Here is a 21,716-nt window from a genome sequence, read left to right as displayed (position 1 = left end):
GTTGGCTTTCCCTCGTGGTGGCGGGGAAACCCGGGGCGCGGCTCTATCCAATCGCTCTTCCTACCCTGACTGCGCTGCATTGAGCGAGCCGTCGACACCCCCTGCAAAACAAGATCTTGGCCCGTCCGCAGCACTTGCTCAGGCAGCTAATCAGAGGCTCTTGGGCCCTTGTCGTGCAAGATGGCACAAGTGCGAGTTGTCTCGCTGCTTTTCGGGTTCATGTGTTTGCGCCTTGTGGGCCTTCTCCCGCACTGTTGCCGTGATGAAGCAGCAGAATTCATCTTTTGCTTTGAAGCTCGAAATCATAAATTGGGTTGAACGCAGTGAGAAGTCGGATGCCCCACAGTATGCAAGATTCCGAGGAGCACTCTCAGCATGATCTTGAAGAATAAAGGGGAGATTAGAGCTAAAGCGGACAAACTCGTGACCGGGTGCCCGTGGCACCCGACGCGTACGCATGGCCGTGTACAACTGGTTCGTCCGAAATTGTTTCAGACGTGCTGGCTTCCACGTGTCTGGTGATGTCTGTAAATTCTGATGAGTGCAACGAAGCCTCTGCTGGTGTTGCTGAAGCTTGGACCGAGCTGTCAGAATTTTCAGAAGCCGTTGACGAATCGACAGTCTACGAGTTTGTGAGTGCAGATGATGGCGTCGCGACCACAGGAGAGCCCGAAAATGAAGACTACATTGCCGACATCGTACTAAGCACAAATGAAAGTGGGCACAATGAGGCAAGCAACCACGGCTCTTTGCCCATGTCCTCTGAGGTGATTGGTGCACTCGCACTAGTCCGGTGCTTCTGCGCGAATATGAAAGGTTGCGGCGTCAGCTGCTCCGACTCCTTAAACAATGTGAAGAAGTGCGTGCGTCGCACGCAGCGAAACTGCCCAAGCAGGAGAAAATACAGGACTATTTCATGCGAAACTAAGCTGTTTCGTCAATAAAGTGATTTCATAAATTGTATGTGCTTTTATGACATCCAATTCTTTAGAAGGCTTATATCGAATTATTCTCTATATCGAACTGATAGGTGTTATTTTGCGAGTTCGATATAGCCGGGTTCAAATGTAGTATGCAAAGTGCACAATGGAACAGACAAATGTTACTTCATGCTGCCTTCCACTTTTACTTTCTCTGTGCTTGCATGTGCGTGGGAATCAGCCAGTGCAGACTTTGTGAATGCATGGTTTCTGCATTGCTTTAGTACGTCTGTCTCACGTGGGCTTTTGTGGTCTTTAGTTGGAAATGGCACCGCCAGTCCCCTTATGAAAGTGCCTGACCTTAGAATGAAAAGTTCCTTTGATACGTGAGATGGAAAAGGGTGACCTGCAGAAGTGTGAATACTCAAAGCAATTCAGCGTTCCGTGTTCAACTCGGACGACTGTGCTGAAGAACAAGGAAGCTGTACCAGACGGCTTCGAGAAGAGCTTCTCAGTCATTCAAAAGCGTAACCGTGATTCCAAGTATCCTGAAGGGAAGAGTGCTTTCTTGAGTAACTGAATACCAAAAGAGCGAACCTCCCCGTGAATGGACCTGCACTTACCGCAAAAGCAGAAGCTCTAGCCTTCCAAATGGGCAAGCAAGATTTTAAATGCAGCAACAGCTTGCTTGAACGATTCAACTGACGGCATGGCAAGTCCTCAAGACCAATTGTTGATGAACATTGCAGCCGGTGTGGGGTTCTCATCCGTGCTCTTGGGACAAAGGAACGGCAATACAGTAGTGCAAACAATCACAAGGGCATTTATTTCACCTTTCATAGACTAATTCCTGCTAGCCGAATTGCTATCCACAAAACATGCCGATGGGCGCATGACAAGTCGCGGCAGTCCGACTCACTGCGACCGGATAACGAGTGAATATGTTTGCCCTATGCTGGACACCAACGCCTGGTCGTTCGTGCGTATGGTCACTTAAACGTTGGCGCGTTTGAATAATCGTGTTCGTCCGTTCCAGGGTAGGCCTTGCGAGACGGTCTCGCAGAAGCATCGATAGGCACACGCGCACAACGTCCGCGCCACTTGCCGATCCCGAGCCAAAGAGGAAGAGCCTTCTCCTTTCTGCACCCAAGTAACCCCGCCGTTAGGGGGCGTTAGCAGAGCAACACTCCCGCCATCTCTCGTACTACCCTGTAAGCATACCGACGGCCTAGTAAAGTCACGCGGTGAAGCCAGATTACAGGAGATGGGAGCTTTGCGAGAAAACAACATATCACAGGACGCGTGAGAGTCGCGCATCCCCACATCCCCCCAACCTTAAATCACTACATATTCCGGCGAAACATGGCACACGGTCTAACATCAATGCGTGCTTCGCGAACAAGGAAGTACATGCAACAGTGGCCGCGCTGAGGAAATGTCCACACGCTGCCCATAACATGCGAGCCGACATTGTCCTTGGGGTACACTGCTGGCGTCCGCTGGTCACAACAGCAGCTCTGCAGAGTCGACGCCACGATTCCAGGCCAGGACTCCGGAAATGGTTACGCAGTAGTCGGTACGAGCAAGCGTCGCTCGCGCCCTGCTGGCGAGAGCTGCAGTAGCTGTTGGTGACCGCCGGCTCCTTTCTCAGCCGCCGAGGGTTGTGAGCTGGATACTGGCAGCCACCGAAGTGGCCTCAGGGTGGCTCGATTGTAGTCCGGGGCAGCAGCACAGATGATGTGCAGGTGACAGCAAACGAGGGGCGACTCCACTCACGCTGCTTACACTCAACGTACTCAGCAAACACTATAGTAGTGCAGGGGAAAGTAATTCTGCATGCGCATCACCCACGTGGTACAATGGTCAATTCGGCTAGCAAAAGATCAGGTGGCTACTCAATTGCTAAGTTTCCATGAACGAAGCTCGCTTCCTTGAGTTGAACGAGTAATTTCAATTCGTGCAAGGCTAACCAGAATGAGGGAAGCAAAGTGCAACACCTCAACGCCACGGTCCACCAGGTTGTGTCCCTCCACAGCGACAGGCAGCTTCGTAAAGCCTTAGGCCTAAAGTGTCGGTACCCTGACAACAACCGGAATCCAAAAAACAACACCCAAAATGGGCGCAAAACAGGCAGCCATGAGGCAACGTTAGGTGTGAGGTGGTCCTACTCCGCTCGGTGCACACAGCATCCGAGTTGACGGCACCCACCGTCCCAGACGTTGTCGGAGCGGCCGGTGCCAGGCCGCAATACCAGTCAGCCCGTAGCGGCACCCGTGGCCTGCAGCCACCTGGCTCCCAGAGCCGTGACTTCATCAGAGTCAAGGAGCGAGAAGAAGCTATTTACAGAAGAAATTCGGACCACCCACGAGGCTTCCGTATTCACTCGCTTCAGGCTTTCCAATGCTCTGCGGGCGCTAAGCCTCGCTCTTTCAGGAATGTGGACACGTGGCTCTCGTACCGGCGAATGTCATTTTAAAAAAAATCATTTGGGAAAAGGCTTAGCATATTGCAAAGTTCAAACACACTAAAGCCACCGTCACCTCGCTCAAGAAAGCACGTTGCCAACGCTAGCGATCAAAATCCACGCTAGCCCTACGCTTCAGTTCAAACAAAGGTCTCGAACGAAGCAAAACTGTTAAAGGTATCATCTGATGCCCCAAGAAGTCCACGTTGGGCAGCCAGATGTGGGGTTCTCATCCATGCTCTTGGGACAAAGGAATGACAACACAGTAGTGCAAACAATCACAAGGGAATTTATTGCACCTTTCATAGACGAATGCCTGCTAGCCGAGTTGCTATCCACAAAACATGCCGATGGGCGCACGACAAATCGCAGAAGTCCGACTCACCGCGACTGGATAACGAGCGAATGTGTTCGCCCCATGCTGGACACCAACACCTGGTCGTTCGTGCATACGGTCACACGAATGGTGACGCATTCGAACGATCGTGTTCGTCCATCCCGGGGTAGGCCTCACGTGACGGTCTCACAGAAGCATGGATCAGCGCACGCGAAGATCGTCCGCGCCGCTTGCCAACCCCAAGCCAAAGAGCCTTCTCCTTTTCGCGCCCAAGTAACCCCGTCGTTAGGTGGTGTTAGCAGAGCAACACTTGCACCATTTCTCGTACTACCCTGCAAGCATACTGACTGCGAGTAAAGCCGTGCGGCGAAGCCGGATTACAGGAGACGGGAGCTAGGCGAGAAAACAACATATCAGGGGACACGTGAGAGTCGTGCATCCTCGCACCGTAGACCGTGACGCTGATGAGGGATGATGCAAGCATCGGCTGAGCTCACTACTTCAGCACCATGAAGAGAAAGACATTTAGACAAGGCTGCATTCTTTTACAAAAAATTGTTACTGAAGCACACATACATTTACGTACACCAGGTGGACCCCCATCGAGAGGCAAATTAAGCAAGGAGCATTTACTGTGCTTCTCGGTGCAAATGGGACTGGTGAGGAAATGCTTCCTTTGTTGATAATGGGGAACGTGGAGAAGCATCGATGCTTCCACAACACTAATAACTATATGTCCCCATTTAACCTAATAGACTGGTGTGTCATATGGATAAGTTCTAGGCCCTCTTCTTTTTCTAATTTACATTAATGATTTACCCAGTGACGTTTTTTCGAACATTTACCTTTTCGCAGATGACTGTGTTATCCTCCGTGAAATCTTGGACAAATCTGATAACAAATTCCTACAATACGATATTAACGCTATCTCTAACTGGTGTGACATTTACTTAATGCAACTTAAAGGGCCCCTCATCATGTCTGACCATGTTGAGCTTACAAGCACAGAGCATACATTGAGTGATAACGATTGTGTCTGCAAAGTACATCGCTGCGCACCGCGGAAAGATCTGAAATTTCAAACCGAACGCCGTTTTTCCTTCTCCTCGCGGCCGCCTCGCTCCAAACCAGAGGATGACGTACTCATGTGCCTGCGGCTACGTAGTCATGTCCGCAGTGTGATATCGCTTGTGGTGACACATGACTTCGAGAATTATTCAAGACATCTGTTATCTGTGTGATCTGTTGCTTGAATTGATGAATTGAAGTTTAGAGAAATAATAAAACTCAAACTGAATGTTTGCGTGTTTTTCGTTTTACGTCGCATTGAAGCAATAGAGATTTACTTCTGCTTCGTCTGCTTGTTCCCACGGTCGTGCGGTCACGTGCGTAGGTACCGAAACTATGCCATTTTCTACCGTGCTACAGCACGTGATCCACTTCTTCTGCCACAGTATTCGTATAGCACTGAATTATACTGCTAATCATGTTTCCTTATCCACAGCACGCAAAATCGTGAGCTGCGTGAATGAGACAACAGCTCGCGTGCGATGCCGTCAGCAAAAATGCGTAGAGCCGGATAAAAAAAAGCGAGGACAAAAAAGAAATATTGCCAGGGCCTGTGACGTATGCGTCACATGATCTTCGAGGTCTGGTATGGGAGAACGCAGGGAAGGAATTTCGCTTGCGAGGGCTAGACAGGGCGAGTGGATAGAGCGTCTTGCTTGGCAGTGGAGCCCACCTTCTGAAATCATGGGTTCACAGAACTGCAATATTTCTATCTCGGTTATTAATGAGCCGACTTGGAACATTTTTGTGGCAGAATGCTCCCTAGAGGACACATAATAACTTCCAGTGTATAACCAAAATTTGCTGTGGGGCCTGGTGAGGGGCCCTCTAACGTAACTAAATGTAAATGTATCCATGTAACTCGCAGCAGTATTCTTCTGCCAAACTATTACCTTAATGCTACTTCCCTAGAAGTCGTAACCTCCTATAAATATTTAGGCACCCACAAAACCTGAACATATTCCTAGCCATTTCACATGGATGAGGTAATTAACAATACTAACTGCATGCTAGCTTATATTTGCCAAAATTTTTCTTCTGCTCCAACATCAATAAAGTTAATCTTGTGCAAAATATTTATTAGGAGTAAAATTGAGTATGCCTCATTCATCTGGGACCTGCACCTCAAAACCCTTATTCAACCACTTGAATGCTGCGCATTTCAGTTATAGCCGCCATATCAAGCATAACTTCCACGAAAAACTCCTTGCTACTTCGTCCGCTTTCAGCTAGACTATCATAAACCCTAGCTTTCATCCTGACATTTTGCTTACCAACAGTAACGGCTCAGAATGTGCTCAGATTTTTAATGAAACCTTCTCATTAGTTTTTACCAACGAGGATATTAGTTCATCTCCCGAATGAAATATATTTGATGACATTTGCATGCCTCAAATAGGTATTAATGAAGCTGGTATCTTGGCTTTCTTAAACAATGTTAATATTACTAGTAGTTCGGACGACCTTGGCTTTAACAATAAGATCCTTAAGAGTACATCACAAAGCATTTCTTCGGTCTTGTGTCCTGTCTGTTTTCACAATCATTATCAAATGGGCAAATTCCCAATGACTGGCGCGTAGCCAGAGTAATACCTATACAGTCGCCGAGCGTTTATTCTGACCTCACGGATACTGTGGAAATGTCCGAATAAACAGATGTCAGAAAAAGCAGATTAAGAAAAAAAAAGGAAATCCTTTATTTCCACGCATTTATTCGGGCTCGGCAGTAGGCGTGAAGAAATCGTGAATGCGCCGTTGCACACTGTTCCGTTTACGTGCAGTCAAATAAGCCTGAATCTCGGAAAGGGTCGTACAGTCACTATAGGCGGCTGAAAGCACAGTCACTGCTTGTACATGCAACGGCAGCATAGCACATGGTGTGCCATCTTCCAACTCGGAGTCATCGTCCGACGGTGCAGCAGAGACCTGACAAATGATCTCGCTGTCGTCGAGTTCAGCGCATGTCCGTACAGCAGTGTCAGCACCTGTGAAACTGTCAAATGAGATGGTGTAAGGAATCGCAATGAAACCACTGCGCAGGTCTCGGCAGAGAATTTTCGGCGTCAGTAGGGAGCACATCGGAAGGTGACAAATCCTAGGCCTCTCGGCACCCGCTTGCCGGCATTCCCCAGCGGAGTCTGTGCGGGCACTGTCGGCGCCATTAGACGACGCAATGTTTCCATATGCCGCGTTGGATCACCGCAACTTGACACATCACACAAAGCAAACACCACCTTGCCGTCACGCTGACACCAGTCGCATAAACGAAAAATGTGGCCTACTCGCAGAGTTGTGCACGAAGAAAGAAACAAATTAGCTGCTGGATTGTCTTGACATGGCTTACTAAGCTGAGACCGGAACTGCTGTGGCCACGAACCAGGCAGAAATGATGATGATGAGCAGGGATTAGCAGTAGCGCCACTTCGTGGGTCAGCAAGGAGGCTCCGTTCAAAACAAAAATGGCGTTCAGCAAGTCGAACCGTGCACCGGTGAGAGTCGGTGCATGGTGCTCTCGATCTAGTTGGCTCAAGGAGTGTCCGAAAAATCAGACGAGAGGTTGCAAGATGTCCGAACTTTCGGCAGCTGTTATGCATTATGGTCTATGGGGAGAATGGCGGTGCCGCTAAGCAGACCGAATAATTGAGCATGTCCGAGTTTTGGGAGTAAAAAAAAATTGGTCGGTGACTGTATTCAAGTCAGGAGAGCGTTCTTCCCCGCTTAACCATTGACCCATCTCACTAACCAGCACCATTTGTAAACTTATTGAGCATGTCATTCATCGCCAAGTAATTACCTACCACGAAGGTTATAACATTATTTTCAAATATCAGCACAGCTTCCGCAAGGGCTTTTCATGTGACAGTCAGCTTGCTGGCCTTGTTAACAACTTGCATTTGTCACTTGACGCAGGCTTTCAGGTCGACGCAGTATTCTGGATTTTTCAAAGGCTTTTGATCAGGTCCCTCACACGAGTCTTCTACCGAAATTAGCACAGCTTAGCATCCACCCTAATATGCTCGCCTGGATTAAAGACTTTCTGTCGTCAAGAACTCAATTCACTCCTGTTAAAAATTCTTACTTGTCTTCTGCTCATGTGGCATCTGGTGTACCCCAAGGAAGCGTACTCAGTCCTCTACTGTTTCTAATCTATATTAAAGGGACACTAAAGGGAAATACTAAGTCAAGCTAAAGTGATAGATTAGGGCTCGAGAATCTCTAAGGTGTCAGTATTATCGTGAACGGAGCCTTACTAAACGAGAAATTGAGGTAAATGCAGGACATGATAAGAGACTCCCCGGGACACTCAAGCACTTGTCCGATGACGAAAGTACTCCTCAGTTAAATTCTGTCACTAGTACTCAACTACTCGTTGAAAAAGCATCCTTGTATTGTATTATAGGATGAAATAAAACTCATTCAATTTACTGTTGACAACGACGCAGGTGGACGACATGTTTTGTTTTCACTTGACCCTGCGCCGCCCAGGCTTTCGCTTTTCACTACTTTGCTGATTACGTAGGGCTGCGCTGGTTTTGCTGGCTCGCAAAACTCGCACAAACTTCCATGTGATGTCGAATTCAACTTCCATGTGATGTTGCAGGATGCTCGAACATTCCACGCCACTTAACCAAAAAGCAGCTGCAGCAGTGAATCCACCACTCTCTCTTGGCTCGGTACCTCCATCTGTCGGGCGCTGTTTTACTCATCGACAGCAGCAAAGGGTGGTGATGGCGTATGCAATGTTACCACTGTCCCGGTTGGATGGCGGGAGATTTGAATTTCGAAAAAGGAATTCGGACTCTTCAGATGCAATTTTTTCGTAAACTAAGTCTTTTCTTGGCACGAAACAAGCATTGCAATGTTTCTGGAAGGGCTTTAAACAGTCCACACCGACTTAGTATTTACCTTTAGTGTCCCTTTAACGATTTGCTTGACTGTGTAGGGGCCAGAGTTCAACTCTTTGCTGATGATCGTGTAATTTACCGTAACATTACCAATGACACTGACTGCCAATGCCTACAAACTGACCTCGATGCAGTAAGCACATGGTGCTCATCCTGGTTAATGACCCTTAACGTTTCTGAAACAAAACATATATGTTTCACTTATCGTGAAACACATACATTACGGATGTTTCACATCCGTAATAGCAGTGCTGTAGAACTAACAACAACTTATAAGTACCTTGGGGTGCACCTTCAGTGTGACTTAACATGGCATCACTATATCGACTTCACCCTTGCATCTGCTAACCGTTCACTCGGGGTGTGATCTTGTACGCATTTCAAAATAGAACAGAGGCGGTTCGTTCCACCGAGCCACACACGATTGGTCAATTTGAACCGTGACGAACGCCATGACGTCAGTTGTGACGTGATTGCTGCTGTCAATCATTCCGTGTCGTCTGCTATTGGACGAACGCAACGTAACAGTCTGCCTATTTCGTATTTCGTGACGTATAGAACGAACCGCCTCCATTCGATTTTGGAATGCATACAAGATCGCACCCTTGGTCTTCTTAAATGTAACCTCAAACATGCTCCTATCCAAGTAAAAAAAGCTTGCTTGCTTATGTTGCTCTAATATGCCCTAAAATTTAATATGCTGCGTCGATTTGGGGCCTCAATCAAGGCTACGTTATCTGTAACATCGAATCCTTGCAGAGCCATGCACTTTGTTTTATTTTTTCAGAGTACTCATCCTATACAGGCGGCTCAGAACTAAAAAAGTGTGCCCAGCTGTAAGACCTATCCTATTGCCGTAAACTTGCTCATTTAACACTTTTCCATAAGCTTTATCACCATCCATCTCTTCACAACGATTTCTTTCAGTCACCCCATGCCATCTTTCAACGATACGATCATTCTTTCAAAGTTAAGCCCATAATGTGCCATTCATGCTCTCATGCCAACTCATTCATTCCTCGCACGATCATTCAGTGGAGCAATTTGCCATCGCACATCGCCACAGAAACTGACAAAAAAATTCCAAGATTTACTTCGCTGTGATGGAAATGTGTAATAATATTTTGTTCATTGTTCTTTTGTTCATCTTTTCCTTTCGTATTATGCTTTACATTATCATTGTTGTTCTTTATTATTGCTGTATGTATTGTTGCTTTTCCTGATATGTACAGCATTATTAATGATTGTATCCCCCCCTGTGTAATACTCTCCCCGTGAGGGCCGTTAGGGGTAACATGAATAAATAAAAGTGCTTTAACGTTGCTTTATGTCATAAACTATATTTCCACAATTCCACCATATATCATCTCTATACATTTCCTCTCGCATTGATCATAGCTATAAGGTTGGAATAATTCAATGCCACACCAAAACCTGTCATAGATGACTTATTCGCAGGAGCTCTCAGGAATGGAACCACCTTCTCGGCACAGTTGTGGCAATAAATGACAACTCAAAGTTTTGTTTGGCCAGGTCAGATATCATCGCTTCCAGATTCAATTAACTAATCAATTTTGCTGTATTAATAAACACTTTTTGCTGCTTTGTTATCTACTTATGTGTATGCTTTTACCCACTCACCTCTGTAATACCTCAGTTTTGAGGATACAATGAAATAAATAAATTAACACAATGATGCCTAAAGACTGCATATATAAAAGCAATAAACTAGCTTGAATGACTGCAGCTGTTTACGAGGCATATGTGCGCTTCCTCGATTGCAAGTTCAAGGCAGAGTACTGCCATATGCTTTTCGTTATTGACGACTATCCCAGTCATGGGAAGATTGAAAATCTCAAAGCGATCACATTAGAGTTTCTGCCAGTGAATACAACCACGATATTGCAGCATATGGATCAGGGCATTATTGAGAAAATGTGAAATCTACACTGCAAGAGTCTTTTTCAACACATACTCATTGCATATGATGCTAACAAGGGCTACAACATTGACCTGCTTGGTTCCATACATTTGTTAAACTATGTTTGGAAAGAGTTGGCAACTGCAAAGTGTTTTGTGCATGCCGGCTTTTCCCAGCTGCACTTAGGCGAGCCTGACGACGATCACCAGGTTTAGAACAATCTCTATGGACGCGCACACAGGATCGTTGGCGAAGAGGTGAAAGGCAACTTTGACTCATTCTGGCTGAGTGATGTTCCTGTCATCGTCCCAGATATAGCGGCTGAAATAGTAGACTTGCTTCTTGGTGGCCCCGATGAGGACGAAGAGCAAATGGACGAACAGCCTCGTGATACATCAACAGTCGAGCAGACGCAGGAAAGCCTCTGGCTGCTGTGAAACAAAGTTTAATACGTGGGTGGCGACCACAACCTCATCCAGTGTTTAAACAAACTGAAGCAAGCATTACTCGTGCCCGGCAGAAACACCGAGCAGACCGAACTGACTGCCTTTTTTGCAACTTAATAAAAGCTTGCATCATTGAATATCTCACACTTATACCAGTGTCACACCACCACTTTCAATCACGATTTGTATCAAAATTATTGACTGTGATTGTGTCCCTCCCATATCCTGCGCAAAGGGGCTGTAACTGTAACCGAGAAATTACATCCCGATCTGGGATGTAATTTAACCCGTATTTGGCTTCCGCAGAGTTGTTGGGCTATTTTAGCACTGCTTTCTTAGCTTTTAAGGGGTAGTCCCTTTTATCGAATTGTCACTAGTATCGAATTTTTTCGCTGTTGCATTCACTTTGTTATAATGAGGGTTTACTATATGTATTGGAGATTGGGGGCATGGATGACAGGGGTAGTGTTGTTTTGTGGCCAAAGCTCATACCTAAATCTTATGTTGCCACTGATTTGCAGACCCCATTTCTCATGCTTAGAGTCAAAGCTGCAGTAGTTGAGCAAGCAGCGTGTTGGTCAAGGTCTCACAACACTCGTTTTGTAGTGCTTGTGTGTTCGATGTGCAGTGCCTTCTACAAATCAAATGCTTGATGCATCACAACTACAGCGTGTTAGTGTAAGGTTACGTCAAGTCACATATTGTTCTTGTGCCTTTGTGCTTCCAGTATGCATCGCACTATGTTTTGGTCGCAAGCTCAAGCAGTGCACCGTGGTCATTGGTATCAGAAATTTGCTGGTATAAATGTAGGCTCAGATTGGCTATGTCCTCTATGTAATAATTACATCATAATATACTTCTTAGAAGTATTACAATTAATGTTGCGTGGCATAACTAAAGCTTAGTACTGTTAATTACGTGACTTTTCCATCTTTTCATACGACACGCTATAGTCTGGTCACCAGTGCAAGCAGTGAGGCAAGTCTACCTAAGCCTTCACAGGTTTTCCTGCTGTTTGTGAAACATTGTGTAAATATAATCCGACCACAATGATGATAACAATGACTGCCTGACGACTGTGCTTCTTGGTGTGCTGCAGCGGACGACCACCAGGCCCTGATCTGGGACATCCAGCAGATGCCGCGGGCCATCGAGGACCCAATCCTGGCATACACAGCTGAGGGCGAGATCAACCAAATCCAGTGGGCGTCCACCCAGCCCGACTGGATCGCCATCTGCTACAACAGTTGCCTGGAGATTCTGCGCGTCTGAAACTGTGGCCAGGCTTTTGCCCAGTGACTGATCTGATCTCAGCGTCTCAGTGCACAAGTGCTGGCCAATGTGAAGAATCCCGGTAACTCAAACACTGAATATGGATGTGCGAACGTGCCTTTTGTGTCAAATTACTAATCGGTGTTTGGCTCAACTGTCACCTGGTAGCACTCACCGACGTGCAGTCACGACACTTGGAAAAATCAAGGTTTCGTTGGCTTTTCATCGTGGTCTGGTGTGCACAAAGACACCAAAAGTGCATGCACCGAAGAAAACACACTCTTTGAACCTGGTGGTGAAGATGTTTTTTTGTGTTTACTTGAACACCAAGGAAGAGGTGGTGATCCACTAGAAGGTATGCGCCGTCACTTTTCGTTGGCGGCGACAAACCAGTTGACTTCTACAAGGAAGAAGGCATCCATGCCAGTGATTTAGCTGAAGCCTTCAGCTGAATGCGAGGTGAAGTGGTTAGCTGTGCCAAACTGACCGTTCGTTCTTGCAGGCCTCTCCTGCAGGCCACCCATGGTAACTTGTGTGCCGAGCGTGTGATTGTGCTTTGATCTGTTGTACCATCATCATCGTCATGTGCCACACAGAGGAAGCCACATGGGCGTGTGATCAAACACACAATGTCTTCTGTGTTTTACCAATTGATGAAGCTGCTGTCTGCAGCAGCGTGTTGTCTGGAAAGAGACCATGTGGTCATTTTTTACATTTTATTTAGCTTTTAGACTTTTAGACATTGAAATTCCTTTTTATTGCACGGTAGGCTCTTGGACATTTCAGATGCAGCAGACAAGTGTAATTGAGCACAAAAAGCATGAGTCGTAAAAAAAACGCATGTGCATTTGTTGCATTCAAACAGTCTGTGCATATCTTGCGAATGTGTAAAGAATATGTGCAGTGGTGCCTGGTCGCTACTGTCAACCAAAGTAGCCTACCGCTAAGTTATGCAATGTGAAACTATGTAAGTACAGCCTGTTTCCTAGCACCATCTGTTTGTTTGTTTTAATGGTGTGGTCATTTAATGCAAGGGTTCATTAGACAAAATATCTAAGTACAACAGTACACTTGGTCATTTTACATAGCTCATGACCCCTGTCGAGTATAGCTTGGGTTTTATTGTATGTTTTGGAGCTGGTGTCTGGCTGCCATTGTGTGCGAGCAACCGTGTTTTAAAAGTGGTGCATGGGCAGCAAACACTTGAAGGCCAAGATGACTGGCAAATTTTCTTTCTCTTTTTCTTTTGCCATTGCATTCACGGCAAATCTCGAGGGTCTTTCCCTCAAGGCACACGGCTCATCGTTTGACGCCATGTCGGCTGAGGGCGTCCACGCAGGCACACTTAGTTTCAGTTTCACCATAGTATGCAAGCATTGGTAAAGTACTGCAATTGTCAAAAGCCTCTATACAAATCGAGCGTAACATAGCCAGATGAGCTAGCCTATTTTTTTTTTTCTAGTGTCTCTATGAAGGCTTTCTCGCATCATTACTTGCCGACATGTGAGTGCGATGACAGCACTTACCGATGCTTTTTTTTTTTTTTTCTGTGTACAGCCCTTCATGTTAAAGTATTGCAGTGGGTCCTTCATCTGGCAACATTTAAGTCGTCTCATTCATGACTTGAGGTCGATGCGAGAGCAAATCTCTTGTCATGTCTCTGTGCAGGGTAACAGTCATAATAAAGTAGTGCGGTCAAGCTAGAACCTTGGCGATCATTAAAACCTGTTCACCAAAGCAAATTTTCATGACATTCTGTTCTCACGGAGATGTGGCTCAGCACCTTGAAATCTCCACGGAAGTCACCTTTTTTCAATAAACATTCTTTGTACCATGGAGGCAGTGCCCAATGTGCAAGTGCTGGATCATGTGGCGGATCTCCCAGTGACTCGGAACACTGAATTGGACGGCTAGCATGAGGGCCCAAGCATTTGCTGGGGTCTTGTATCAGTGAACATTGAAAGATGCATTGGACAGTCGTGTGATCTGTGTAGAAGTGCTGAATATCTGTGGACATTGGGTTTTTGTGCGGTGGTAGGGAAACGTGCGTGTGTGGAGTTCATTTTTGACGAACTATAAAGGCACGCAGGACGTTGGACTTTGTTCTGTGTGCCGTTCCTGGACACAGCGCCGTGCCAGTATCTGTGACGATGGCGCTGTATCTCACGAAGGGCGCTGCAATGTATGGGATAACCCGGTCACTGGTGGGCCGTGATAGACTGACTGCGTTGAGAGTTTGACATCAACACCAGTCAAGTAGAGTGTGGTGGATGTATTGGCACCCATCAACATGTCTTTATGATGCTTTATGCCATTCAGTGTCTCATTTACAGACTGTGTGATGCCGTTTGTTGGCATTTGTCCTTATTGACAAGATTTCATTGAATTGCAGTGTGCCGAAGCCCTAGGGCAGTGACGATTGATATCATCTGGACATCTGCTTTTGTGTGTTTTGTTTATACATTTACATTCTTGTGTGACTAACATGGTTCTAGCGGTGGTTAAGTCGATCCCAATTTAAAGTTTCAGCTGGCGCACATACATATCTGTTTCGTTACATTGATCCTGAAATTGACCTGCAGTGGATAATTTTCATTTGTCTGGCCATCAAGCATGCACCTGAACTCATTAGCGGCTTCATTCATGACCGCAGTGGGTGCATCGTCTGTCTTGCCGGTGCTAGGGGACAGTGAATGCATTGAAGGGAAATTATCACCAGGGGAAATCGTCGACTTTCTGCCTGCCTTCGGGAGATTTTGACGTGTTAATGCAGCTCACCAGGGAGTTATCATATTTACCCAATTCTAATGCGTGCCTTTTTTCCGATTGGCCTGGAAATAGCCTGCACGTTACAATCCCATACGGAACTGTGTTTCAGTGTCAGCAGCAGTGTACCATCATCGTCATTGTCATCAGAACATGGCGACAGAAGGAGTTTTTTTGCAAAGAATGGTGACGATGGCTTGTCACTCGCAGGCTTTCTATATGAAAACTCATTCAGAAGATAAGTCTTTTTATGTGCTGAGCTGGTATCGACAGTTGTGTCCCGTTTTTGGCACTCCAGACACTTGAAAGTTTCGCTGGACAAACTGGCAATATTAGTCAAGGCATTGGCCATCTACCATTGCATTTGCGATTGTAGTGGAGTCATTAAAAAAAATTGAAATATCAAATGCAATGCACCAGAATGAGGACAGCATGTTGTGGCCCGTAGGCAGTGATGAAAGAATGTGAGATTGACAACGATGGTGATTACGTGTATACGAATTTTTGGTCTGTGGAGGTTAACGTTACAGGTTTTGTCCCTATTCTAGTTGCCAGAACTGGAGGCATGCAGCTAGTTTGTGTGTCCATTATAATAGCTTGTGCACATTACATTAGGAAGGACAATAGAGTTAGGTAAATAATGTACTGCGAAATGGAGCAGTGGTATGATTGAACATTCTGCTTTTAACTTGAGCCGGTGGAGAATTGAGTCACTTTCGCTGATACCGTCAATGTCAAATTATGGAAGTTGACTGTGTTTGCGGCACCACTGGTATGTAGCACCGTAGATTCATTGTGCATAATGGGTAGACAACCCATTATCCACATGGTATCACCCCATTGAAAGGCATTCATAGCATAGAAGCATAAAACATCTTGCATTCCGAGAACTTGGCCACTGCAAACCATTTCAAAAGGGCTGCCTTTTTGCCTTCTGTTTATTTTTGTGACCTCACCTTTGAGATGGTACTCGTCACCATAGACGACCCATTGTGTACATGTGGCATCACCTTGGTGGAAGTGCATTCATAGTGTCGTCAAAAAATAAAACATCCTGCATTGTGAGAATCGGACTCCTTTAGTCCATGACTTGACTATCAGTTTCTGTAGCTCTTCTTGGCTCACTTTGTGAAAAATGTCAGCATGGCCTGCCAATGAGCAAATACAGAAGGTCAAGACGCAGTGTCATTGTGTTAGAGGAGTACTGACATTTGTCTGCTTATTTCACCCTTAAGCCCTAGAAAGATGCTGACACGTGTCGGAGAGGTGTAATTAATTTACGATGTCATTAATTCTAAGAACCAGTTGCGGTACCCAAGAATAGTATGCACCACGAATCAGGGTGTCGAACCAGAACCGAACCCATGTATACTTCCGCCATTTTGGAAACCAGAACGAATTGAAGGAACCATTCCAAACCAGTTCCGGGGATGGAGGTTTCGAGCAGAGTGGTCTGGTAAAGAGAGAACTTTATTTGCTCGAAGCATTGGTAAGAAAAACGGGAGACGCTGCCGGGAGATAATGCGGCAGCACCGTCCGTCCACACTCTGCACATCCTGATAGAACCAGCACCGCAAGCGCGGCAGGCCACACAAGTTAGCGTTCAGAGGGCATTTTCAGGGCTTAAGCACATCCTGCCTAGCCATCGCACGAGGTTGAATCCAAGAACCCTTCACGATGTACTCTTCCTGCGCTTTTTATTCTGCCAAATAAAATGTGCAGCATTGACTGAGCACATAAAAAAACGTTTGGAAGTGGAAAGGGTGTCACATTATAGCTTACTGGTAATCATACAATTAAACTGCACTCTAATTTAAGAGTCGTCATGGGAGAAGATGCATTGGAAGATTGTTCTTAGAGCTTGAAAATATCGGTACAGAATAAAACTGAAAAAGCTACCGCATTTACCCGAACGTAACGCGAGCTTTTTTTTTACCATAACTAGAAGTGATAAGTCACCCCCCCGCGTTACATTCGAATACTAGGTATAAAGATGCTAAGAAAGGCACCAAACTCTTTATTAAGCTCGCTTAATGTGCCGCATTTACGTGCGTGTCGATTGACCTGCACCTTCAAAGTCGCGCGCTTCAAATTCAGCGGTCAACCAATACGCGAACCACGGCCAGGGCGAGTCGCGAATGCGGTGCAAACGCGAAAAAGGTAGAGCAAACGACACCAACGAGAGCGCGCCAGCGACGAGTCGCCTTGGAGGGACCGACGAGCACCCCTTGGCGCGCAAAATGGACGCGCCTTATAGGTACGGGCTGTCCCATGAAACAGCCTACCGCGCATTTAAGAAATGTTCTATTTCAAATGCCCTCGACGGAAGTGAGGACGATCTGCTGTGGGAAACTAGTGACAAAGAGGTGTCCAGCGACGGCGACATCAGTGGCGAGGATGAAGATTAGGCATAGTTTGCAGGTACTTCAATAAAGCTGCTCTCGACTTTTCCCATAGTTTGTTTCCTGCGTTACATTCGTGTTCTGTAGTTTCGGTTTCTCGCGTTACGTATGCGTTTTTGCGTCTTTGATCTTGCGCGTTCGCAAAGTCGACCCTCTCGTTACAGTCGTGTTCTTTTTTTTTCCCGGTTTCGCCCTCGCAAAGTCGACCCTAGCGTTACAACTGGGGTCGCGTTACATTCGGGCAAATACGGCAATACCCGCAAGATAATTATGCCGCACATCCGATAAAATTCTGCAGGAAATTTCTACTGCAAGAAATACCCATTAAAATATGCAAAAGATATGCAACATGCCCACTTGAAGTAGAAGAAATGCACACAAATGATAAAGCTAAAGCACTCAGTGAGCATACGAATACATTTTGTTGAAGCCCTTCCATTTGGCTAACTGGGGTAGTTTACTCTCCCTAAGAGAGCTTTAAGATCGCTGAATATGGATAAAATGCAGCACGAGTGTCAATACTGAATTGCGCCGTTTGCTTTTATATCCCAGGTTTCCCAGCTGCTTTATTCTTGTGCTTAGGTAAGCAGTTAGAGGCTCTTCAAAACGAATGCCTAGTTTATTATTGTGCTGTACCTTGTGTCTGAAGATATTTTTACCACTCGCTCGACAGCACCACCAAATACAGTAAAACCTCGTTATAACGAAACGGGATATAACGAACTATTGGATATAACAAAGCAATCGTAATTCCCCTTGAAATTGCAATAGATGCCCATGTATTGAAAGCCTCGTTTTAACGAAGCTAAAATTACATCGCAGTGGATAGAACGAACCTTTTTTCTTCCACAACGAGCATTTACTGGCCCTTTTGGTACCCGTCAGGCCAATGTCTCATAGAGCGCGACGTGCGCGTCTCCCGGCCTGCCCTTCCCGTTGAACTGGTGGACCCGCCGGCTCATCCGCTATGCGTGTGGGGCAGCCCCGACTGCGGTTTTGCTTGTCGTTGCCTGCGGGCGCATCAAGGATATCAGTGTTTCTATCGGTTCGTTCGTGCGAATTGCTGCCGCCAGAGAGGAGATGGACGACGGCAACGGCAAATGGAAGCATAAAAGAATATCAATCGAGAACAAGGTGGCTATGCTGAAAGCCGTCGAGGCCGGCGTGAAGAAGAAAAAAGGTGCCGAAGATTTAGGAATAACGTTGAGCACACTGTCGACGATTCTGAGCAGTAAAGAACCTGTCACTGGTGCTGTCGCACATGGCGTAAAAGGCGACAGAAAGAAGCTGCGAGCCCCCGCTTTCGAAGCTGTAGAAAAGGTAGTTTTCAGGTCATTTGGACGCAAGAGCAAGCGGCACTCCTGTGAGTGGGGCACTGTTGCAGCGCAATGTGAGAGACTTCGCGTGCATCATGGGGCACGACAACTTTGTGGCGAGTGTTGGCTGGCTGCAGCGTTTCAAGGAGCGCCACGACATCGTCGGCAGCGCTGTCAGCGGGGAAGCGCAGTCTGTCGACCGCGAAGCTGCAGTGGCATGGGTGGAGACAAACGTTGGACAGCTGCTAGAAAAATACAGTGCCAAGGATTTGTTCAACGCGGATGAGACCGCCCTCTTCTACCAGATGCTGCCGCAAAAAACCTTGGCCCTCAAAGGTGAACGCTGCCAGGGCGGTGAGCAGAGCAGGGTCCACGTGACCGTGTTGCTTTGTGCCAACATGGATGGGTCAGAAAAGATGCCGGCCCTCGTGGTCGGCAAAAGTGCATCACCGCGATGCTTTAAAGGCGAACGAAAGCTCCAAGCGAGTTGTGTGTCCAACCGTAAGGCTTGGATGACGAGATAAATTTTCGCCTTATGGCTGCGGGAGTGGGACGAGCGGCTGGGCAAGCAAAACCGGAAGATATGCCTCCTACAGGACAACTGTGTGGCCCACCACACTGCCGCTGTGCTCAAGAACATCGAGCTATGCTTCTTGCCGCCAAACTGCACTGCAGTTGTGCAACCCCTCGACCAGTGGCGTAGCAACAGGGGGGGCCGGGGGGCCGTGGGCCCCGGGTGCAAGGGGCCAGCGGGGGGGGGGTGTCATATACGCCTGAAGACACCCTTCTTTCCGCCGGCTTGACTGGGCGCAAATTGCAAAGAATGCTCCGGTATCCAGTAGCCTGAGCTCATGCTCTCGATGCGTTGCGCCGCAGAATTGTCGGCTGCAACTCTAGCAACAGCCCACGAAATAATTGCACGAATGTGCGGGCTAAATATTTAATTCGCGAAATGGTCGCTAAACTAGGCGCCTTAGCGGAACGTTTCATGTGGGGTGCGCTCGTGCTATGAGTTCATGCTGGGAGCAGCAGTCGCTAAACATACAGTGAGGCGTTGTAAGGCGTTGGGGCTCTTGGGTCCCACTTCCATTCAGAACGCGCAGCGAAGACGAACAAAGACATCAGCAAGAGGGCGTTCAACCAGCGGTGAAGCGTTCGATGAGAGCGACGTTGCATAAGTGGGGCCGTCAAACGTCGCGAATGGGATTCTCTGGATCGTCTTCAGACTCCGTTCGGCCGAAGAGTTTGGTGGCGTATGACTCGACAGGCTGTAGTCGCGGGCCCGCCGCGATGTCCGGCTCGCTTTTGCTTCCCCTCTCCCGCTCGCTCCGAGAAGCCGCTGCAAAACCTGCCGTTATGTTTCACGCTTTCCTTCTTACCCTCGGAAGTTTAGAAAACTGTTGTTGTTGTGGGTCTTCATGTCACAAGTACAGTGTCTGTATCAGCTGCACAGAATTTTATAACAAAAAAAGGTGAATTTTGTAAGGATATTTCCCGATCGAGATTCTATGAAGTTTTTGTGATTACTAGGAACTCGGTAGCACGAAAAATATGGCAGTAAGTAATAACTATATCCTTAATAATCCCGTAATTAGTACTTATAGAGGAAACACTTCGATTCGAGAATTGAGGACTCAAAGTCATATTATTAATTCAACAAAAACTTCTTAAACAAAATCGTTTTGGGTGCTACAACCTACAGTACTTTGGCACTGCGGGCGGCGCCCAGTATATGGCAGCAGCGAAAGAAATATGAAGGAAGGAAGGAAGGAAATCAACTTTATTCAGGTCCTGCAGGCCACGAGAGCTTTGGGCTCTCATGGAGTGGGCGTTTCCCACGACGGAACCGGGAGGTTGAGTTTCCTGGCGGCGTCGTGGACCTGCTGGACGGCCCAGAGTTGGGGAGCGAGTTCTTCGCTCCGGATCGCCAGTGACGTTGGTCCATTAGTCCTCTCCATTGCGAGTGTAGACCAACAGTAGTGCAAGCTTTCGCTAGGGCGCGCTTCATCGCGGCCTTTTCTTTCTTTTTTTTTGATGGTGACGCCAAGAATCGACGCGAAGCGTGCTCTATTCTGTTCCCAATCTTGCGGTGGTACCGCAGCTGGTATAATCACGTTTGTCCATATAGCAGCAAATGAAAACAAGGCTTTATTGATCAGAATGAAGAGAACTCGTAATTGGCATAGCATTGGCACCCCCGCAGCGGGGAAGCCGGTAGCATTGTCTAATAGGGTGGGGAGATCAGCGTCACTGACAAACAATTTAATTTTCGTTTTCGTTCAGGGCTGCCCACAGACAAAATACTGCGTGCCATAGTACCTACGACGATTTTTGTGAAGTTGTTGTTGGGCGAGATATGAATGTCGGGCTTCAATTTTGCAAATGCAATATTACCGCTAAAATTCGTAATTAAAACTTTAATATAAAGATATTTTTTGTTACTTGTGACGTGAGCCATATTTTTCACGATGCCGCATTTGTATTGGCTGCCAAGCCTTACAGTCTGACAGAAGATGTACACATGGGCTTATCACACGTTATCAGTGCAGCACCCTGTGTTATTTGGCGCAGGAAAAACAGCGTCTATATTTGCTGCATTCGCGATCTCGGGGAAAGAAAGCGAAGGAGAGGGGGACCCGGGGAACGTGCGCGGTATCCAAGGCGGCTGTACTGGTGCTGAAAGCGGAAATTGTCGATATCCTCGCCTTCCTCGACTACATCAGGGGGGGGGGGGGTGACAGAAGACCAATGGGCCCCGGGTGCCAGACGACCTAGCTACGCCACTGCCCTCGACCAAGGAGTTATAATGAACTTCGAGTCGGGCTTCCACAAGCGTGTGATCGACCGGATTCTGCTCAGTATGATCATGAAGCGCGAGTCCATAATCGACTTGTACATG

At 46.9% G+C, this 21,716-nt stretch overlaps 1 protein-coding gene across 1 annotated transcript in view; it reads left to right on the top strand.

The window, feature by feature from the left end:
• Positions 1-16,167, top strand: part of wap (DDB1 and CUL4 associated factor wap) — a 33,427-nt gene extending 17,260 nt beyond the window's left edge. Inside the window, exon 7 of the mRNA XM_050167590.3 lies at positions 12,161-16,167. Coding sequence (XP_050023547.1) covers positions 12,161-12,333 — 173 coding nt within the window. The 3' untranslated portion in view covers positions 12,334-16,167. The remainder of the gene's footprint in view (positions 1-12,160) is intronic.
• Positions 16,168-21,716: the final 5,549 nt, after the last annotated feature.

Source organism: Dermacentor andersoni, chromosome 11 (assembly GCF_023375885.2).
Source record: "Dermacentor andersoni chromosome 11, qqDerAnde1_hic_scaffold, whole genome shotgun sequence".
Taxonomy (NCBI): Eukaryota; Metazoa; Arthropoda; class Arachnida; order Ixodida; family Ixodidae; genus Dermacentor; species Dermacentor andersoni.
Note: the sequence above shows the minus strand (reverse complement) of the source record. Positions and strands in the feature narration are given on the sequence as shown.